This window comes from Poecilia formosa, unplaced genomic scaffold (genome assembly GCF_000485575.1).
Source record: "Poecilia formosa unplaced genomic scaffold, Poecilia_formosa-5.1.2 Scaffold13, whole genome shotgun sequence".
NCBI lineage: Eukaryota > Metazoa > Chordata > Actinopteri > Cyprinodontiformes > Poeciliidae > Poecilia > Poecilia formosa.
In genome coordinates this window covers 1102266-1109716 of record NW_006799952.1, presented here as the reverse complement: position 1 = coordinate 1109716, position 7451 = coordinate 1102266, and the positions used below count along the sequence as shown (strand labels likewise).

At 38.0% G+C, this 7451-nt stretch overlaps 1 protein-coding gene across 1 annotated transcript; it reads right to left on the bottom strand.

The window, feature by feature from the left end:
* Positions 1-1471: 1471 nt before the first annotated feature.
* LOC103133669 (liver carboxylesterase 2-like) lies at positions 1472-7437 on the bottom strand. Its single transcript, XM_007545513.2, has 13 exons — positions 6693-7437; positions 4918-5110; positions 4691-4832; positions 3504-3637; positions 3272-3425; positions 3067-3168; positions 2897-2995; positions 2668-2811; positions 2485-2562; positions 2256-2403; positions 2011-2160; positions 1866-1938; positions 1472-1791 (listed from the first exon to the last, which is right to left on the bottom strand). Exons 1-13 carry the CDS (start codon positions 6763-6765, stop codon positions 1605-1607), a joined length of 1677 nt encoding a protein of 558 aa, XP_007545575.2. The 5' UTR covers positions 6766-7437; the 3' UTR covers positions 1472-1604.
* Positions 7438-7451: the final 14 nt, after the last annotated feature.

The window sequence follows — 7451 nt, the reverse complement described above, 5'->3', positions numbered from 1 at the left end:
GTCTCCATCTTTAAAATGTGTGTTTTCATGGCTGACAGTGTTTTGCCTGGCTTTATTAGCTGCAAACCTTTTGCCACCAGTTCCCCCCTATAATGATTTCTAACTCACTGATCAGACCAACGGCTCAAAGTGCAACTCGAAGCTCAGAGTAACTTTCTGTGTGTCTCATTACGGCCATCTGATGGTGATGCCCAGTAGCTTTCCTACTCCAAGTGCACTTTTCTGGGCAGGTCAGTAAATCATGAAGACCAGTGGCCAGCACTTTTTTTTTCTTCTTTTTTTTTTTTTAAACCAGACTGCAGTTTTGCTAACATCTGCAAAACAGGTGTTTGCTGAAGCATCCTTGATATGTCACATTTTATTAACTTCATGACAACTTTTTATTGAAATTCTCTGATCTGTAAACCCAGCTATATGAGTGATTTGCCTTTGAAAAGTGTTGCTTTGTAATAATACCATATGCTTGGTTTCATTGGAAGTTTTAGGTTTGACCTTTTGAACTGCTCACAGACTTCAGGGAGCTTTTCAGCTTAAGCACTCAGTAATAAAAATAAAAATTTAAATCTGTTTCTCATATCTTATGTGGGTGTAAGTGTGCTTCGCGTTTCCATAGTGGTGTTTACTAAAAAGCTGTAGTGATGCGAAAAAAGTATTTGCCTCCCTACAGATTTTTTTTTTCCACACCTGAATATTTCAGATCATCAAACAAATGTTCATATCAGACTAAGATAACCCGAATCCAAATAGTGATTTCACCCAGCGCAACAAGCAGTCTGAACCAACCTGTCCCTGTGAGAATAGAAATCCCTCCAGCTCCTTTGGGTAAAATATGAATCAGCTTAGACTATTCAAAAAGCTTTGTAAGTTAGAAATTACTTTAACAGAACCTGACAACATAAAGTAGGCAAAAAAAATAAAAAATCTCAAAATCAGTGTAAGGAAATTCAAGAGAATTCCCAGGAGTGACTTGTCTACCAGAATTGCTCCCAAAGTGTCTCCACAACTCATCTAGGAGGTCACAAAAATTCCCAGAACATTTAAAACATTTCAGGCTTTTCTTGCCCCAGCTAAGTTTTTCATTTGAGATTCAACAGTAAAGAGAACGGGCAAAAATGTTGCCATTTATTGCCATAGGACCAGCGAGATTTAAAACAGTTTTCACTGTTTTCTTTATTGATTTTTTTTTTTGGTGAGCTAGAGCAGTTAAGTACAAAAACAAATTTAAAATGTGTGGCCTTTTTAAAAGGGCAAACATTTTTTTACATTACTGTACTTTAGCCCAGTGATTATTAAGCATCATATTGAAAGGGCTTTCCATTGCAAATACAAATAAGCAGAAGTTACATGCTTACAGTTTGTCTAAAATACAGGCAATGTAAATACATGCATCATGAGAATTTTCAAAGTAGATTCTGCATAATCAAATTTCTCATTTAAAAGGAACAAAGAACTTTAGAAGAGGAAATGTAGAGGAATCCTGTAAAAGTAAAATAAAATCCCAGCATAACCAGTATTGACAGTAGGTAGGTGTCTTTAAAATGACAACACACTAGTAAAAAGATCGTTTCACTCTTGCACTGTTTTTAAATCTTGATAAGTCTGCACTACAACTCACTGTGCTGCACGTCCTCCTGAAGCTTCTTGATCTTCTCTGGCAGAGTTTGGGTCACAAAGACGAACCGGTCCTTCCTGAGGGACTGACCAGACACCTGCTCCTTCAAATCGAGAGACAGGTACTTTTCCTCCGCTCCATACCTGGGCCACTTGACGAGGCCATCGCCATTAGGAGACCTATAAACAAATATTGCTGTAAACTTTGTATTAGCTGTGTGTACTTTGTATTTTGAACAAGCAGCCGCTCTTACCCTGTGCGAGCGAAGTTGCCCCAGTAGTTCATCATGATTTTGCTAAACTCTTCCTCCTCTTCAGGACATGCATCTGAAATTAACAGTGAAGCCATTTGGAAAAATCCACAAGCTTGACATTTGGGGGTAAATTAGGTACACTTACCAGTTAATATTGCATGTGTAGTTGTAAAGCAGTATCCCTGCACCATAAAGACCTCATCTAGATGGTCGCACTTAACAAAGCTGGGCCTTCTTTTCTTTTGAAAGTTGGGGACGTGATGATATTCATACAAGAACACATCAGCACCTGCATCTGGTCGTGGACCAACAGGTATCGTGTTTGTTTAGAAAGCGCTGCAGAGGAAAATAACCAGCACTGATCTAAATGCATGATTTGGAATTAAATACCTCTGTGAGCATTTGCTACTTTCACGGCCGGGGTGGAAAAAAAGAAATCTCCTATAAATTCAGTATATCCATCTCTGTTTCTGATGCGGTTTTCACCAGATCCGACATACGTCGTCACAATCAGATCTCCAATGGCTGCATCTTGGGCCTCAACAGGGAGAAAAAGTCAAAGAATCTGGTTCGTGCAGAGGGAAAGTGACACTGATATATGAGGCAATATGTGTCTTACAAGAGGGTAAAGCATAGACACCATGTCCACAACCTGCTCTCGATCCATTCCTTCTCTCCAGTTTGGAGGAGCAAAGTGCTACAGGAAGTAAATCAAATTAATGACCAATCTTACAGTAGACATTAATAAAATAACAAAAAAAAAAAAACATCCTCCTTCAGTAATTAAACATTTATAGCTTACATCACCAACAACAAAACCTCCTTCATGATTATTAACACCGGTTATGAATGGCACAGTGAGGAGTTTGTGCTTCTGGAGCAGCTCAGGGACAGGCTCAGTCAGGAAGTGGCCATCAACATGTATTGGATATCTCAAAAATGGATCCTTAAGAAGAAATGGTGGAGATGGTGAAATGGGCAGAAATAATATGATATCTAAACTATACGAATTTTTTCATTCAGCACCTCACCTTCCTTAACGCCAGTATGGTGTCAGTGTCCAGGTTTCTCATGCATTCAGCAATCTTCTCTGTGCTTTCAAGACTACAGCCTGTAGCATTTGCTACTGCCTGAAGAAAGGTACATTTCTTTGGAATAAAAAAATTAAACCATGTTAAAGGACAAAAAAAGGACAACTAACCTCCATTACTGGCACAGGATCATTCATCAGGATATCCATTGCAGCTGTACCACTCTGAGCAATGGCTCGGTGAAACAGGCCATCGGATAACGGAGACAGAAGCTGAGGATTTAAGTTGCAGAACAATAATTTATGTGTTTGCAGTAAGATTATAATAGTTTTAAGAGGGGATGGAGAGGGGCGGGGATCACTGAAGAGTTCTTACTAAGAGTGAAACGCTAATACCACCAGCAGACACCCCAAATATGGTGACTAAATCTGGGTTTCCTCCAAAGCTGTGAATGTTCTCCTTGACCCACTTCAGGGCTTGGATCTGGTCCAAAAGGCCAAAGTTTCCTGGCACATGCTCATCTCCGGTGCTGTATTGTTTACATCAAATTCAAATCAGTAGAATATTTTCCTGGTTTGATGTAATCATGTTTTAGCAACCTATTTACCTGAGAAAGCCCAGAGCTCCCAGTCGATACTGGATCAGAACCGCAACAACATCCTGGTATGCAGCCAGAGCAGAGCCGTCATATGACGAAGCAGATCCAACCACAAAGCCTCCACCGTGGATCCACACCATGACCTGAGAGAGCAATTCAATGCTTTGCTTTGATTGCACTGAGCTCATCAAACACCAATCTGCAACGTTTTCTCATTAGGTGAAGCAAGAGGGCCTGTTAGTGTTTACATGGAGACTGCAGTTATGTAATGCAATTTGCCAGTTTTGTATTGCAGTATAGTCCTGGCTTTATGAAAATATTTGATCACTTACAGATTGCTTGTCTCGCTTTTGTCACACTTAAGCACTTCAGATCAAACACATTTCCTTTTATTTTTCTAGGAAGTAAATATCATGGCCAAGATAAGGACATTGTAAAAAACTAAAATAAAATAAAGTACATACAAACTTCAGTTTTAAATGACGACTTAATTTATGAAGTGAAAACCTATTAAGCCAAACACACAACCTTAAATCATCTGATTATCACCTAGTTCAATTTCACTAGCCACACCCAAATCAAGATTCTGAAATAGATCCTCTCAAAAACAGATAGCCAGATCCTCAGAGGACTCCAATTCCTCTGCAATATTTTAACTAATAAAAAAAAACAAAAACAAAAAAAACCAGAAAGCCAGATTAAGGTATGGTGAGTGATAATGTAAACAAAGATGAAGACATTCTTGGGATAATGGTCTGTAAAGTCAACACACCAGAACATAGAATATGCTTAGCACAAACCAAACCCAGAATTATAGGAAAATATTCTCAGTGAAGCACGGAGGTGGAAGTGTCATGGTTTGTGAATGCTGTGCTGCAGGATGGCCTGGCCAGCTCACATTCACAGAATCCACCAAAAACTGTGAAGTGTATCAGAGAGTAATTGAGGACAACCTGTAAATATGGCAGATAAAATAAGTATTGAATATATGAGGGAAATTATGTACTGCTGCTTTGAGCAAATCAATCTCAGCTTGTTCAATATTACTGATGGCCATTATGGTGCACGCTATTTTACAGAATTTGGAACTTGAAAATCTTATGCCTCTGTATATTATAGCTACAATAACAGCAGATGAAATGAGTGTGGATTAAAAAAGACACATGAATACACATATTTAAAGCAGCGATCCTTACAGGGAGCTCGGCATCAGGAGCTCTATTTGCAGGGCTGTAAATGTTGAGGTACAGACAGTCTTCTGAACGCTCTGGGACTTCTGATATCAGCAAACCGAGTTTATCAATCAGTTCATTGGCAACATCCATACTTTGAATGCACCTGCAAAACAGATATGTTTCATGAGCAAATGCTAAACAGAACCTCCAGGTGTAAACTTCCTAAAACCGGAGCTAACGTGTCCTACATGTTGGGTTGCTTCGTGGCGTCTCTCAGTCCTTGCCATCCCTCTGCAGGCTGAGGTGCGGCCAGTCTCAGGGTGGGGCCGAGCGGAGGCTTAGCAAAAGGGACGCCCAGGAAGGCGTGGACGCCGCTCTCCTTCCCCTTTACGCTCACATACTGACCTCTCAGTCTGCCCAGCTTGGTTTGGACCTCTGGTGCTGTCAGGATTTTATGAACCAATCATGACGTTACAGGGTTTTGTTCCAAAGTTAAATAGCAAAATAAGAAATCAGCTGTTCTAACTGCTAATGTTGCTTTATCATATTCAGATAATAACAGTTTATTAAAATGCAGGGGAATTTGACTTCAGATTATTTAGACAGCACAAAATCACAACAAATATCTCAAGACAATTTACAAAATCTTTTCAAATAAATCATACATTACAATTGATCCTAGTTATCAAACACTACAGTATGCTCAATTAATTATTCAAAACCGTTTCAAAAGTTTCTGTCTAAGAAAATCCAGTAAATGATGTTCTGTCTTTGACTTTACAGCAATCCCTCATAATGAGTATGCATATAGAGACAGGAAAATTAAATCAGCATTCTTAATATATAAAATGAGGGAATATCTATGAGGTTTAACACCTCATCAACAACTTTCTGAGGAAAAAATAGAGGAACAATTTCAAGCAATTATTGTTAGTATTGGGCTCTTCTTAATCTCACAGTGTTCCATCTCCAGGACCTTTTGCATGTCTAACCTCATAACTGAACTCTGAGGTCAAACAAGAAATTGTTCCATGTGGCTTCCAATTTAAAAAGCAGTGACAATTAGGCATTTGGACAATAACCCAACCTCTAGAGTCTAGGACAACGCATGTCTCCCCATGTTAGGTCTGGTCACAAAATCAGTAATTTCATGGAGCTCTTAAAGACCCATTTCTCTTCAGTTTGCATTTGACTGTAGTGAAAATTGATAACTCGATTCTGTTACTGAGCTGTCCTTATGTCTTTAAAGATTTTCATTTCAACACTTTAGTTTTTGCCGTTTGTCATATATTTTGCTTGCTCTGAAAGGACTTTAGTGCAGGTATTATCAAGCATAAAAATAAAAGCATATGCATAAGTGCATAAATAACATTTTTAAAATGGCAGAATTTTGGGGTGGCTTATGTTCCTCAGAAGAACAGACTGAAGATATCCAGGATAGGACATAGCCTCTAAGCTCTGAACTAAAACTTTGACAAACTACAGCAAGATATTTCTTTTTCTATTGATTCTTTTTATTGGCTTCGTTATACTTTGAACTTTGGCTGCTGCACAGACAGAAAGAGCAAAACAAGGTATTACAACATTACAGTGTGTGTTAAAGGTTTAAATCTCAGCAAAATGATTGAGGCAGACCAATCAATTCAAGTGTGTATCTCGGAAATCTGCTCTGTGCAGCTCAGCTTACACAATCTTTGTGTAACCTGCTCAACTGCAGTGCATGAAGTGTCCATGTGGAACATGTCTCTGAATTTACATTTTTAAGAAGTGGAACTGAAATTGTATTTACTGAAGCAACATACAAATGGTCTTGAGTGACTCACTGTTATCCACCAACTCTTACTGCACAGAGGTCGTAAATAAAGAGCAAGAATGGACAATGTGTTCAAAAACTCTGTTTTCAGACATTTACTACTTGGTAATGTGCAAAAATAGAGATTAAGTAAAATCGATAGAGCATTTTTTCCTACTTCCAGCAGCTTATATTCGACACAAGCAGACCAACATCTTGTGCATGACTTACCTTGCAAATCTGCAGTGACGCCAAGAAAAACAACAAACAGAAGACAGCAAACGTGTTTAATGTAGAACTTCATGTTGGTAGTCAGGAAGTGAAATCTGACACTAGTGAAGGCAGCAGCAAAGTAATCAGAAGAAATGATGCTGCCTCCTACTGACTTTTCAACTAAACTCTTGAACACATAGCTCTCAAGCACAGGATTTGCATCTACTTGTGGAGTACTTTATTGCTGCTAGTTTATGCACAGGTTAAATGAAAATTAACCTGTGTATAAAGCATGAGTTTTATGATATCTGCTTAAAATATAAAGTCTGCTTAAATTTACTGTGTAATCCATAAAGAAGGTATCACAATTACCCACCAATCAGCTTTAGTAACGTAGTGATACACTGTATATGGTAATGTGTGGTCATTTATTTTGTTAAATAATGGGTAATTTAGGTACTATTAAACAGTAATTTAATAATTAGCACTAAAATTAGTTCAATTACATAGTAATATACAGTAACAAAGTATTTCACTTGGTAATCACATGGTACTTAGGAGACTGCAAAGAGTTACCTATTTTGTTTAAAATTTAAATTATTAAAGCATATTTGATCTTGAGATAAAACATATTACATTTTTATTAAACATTTCTGTACCCAAGTACCACACTGGACTCCATTTCTTTTTTTTCTCCCCCTTTTCTCTATTGTCTTTTTTGCACACCCACATCTAACACTTGTATTTGTCATATATATATATATATATATATATATA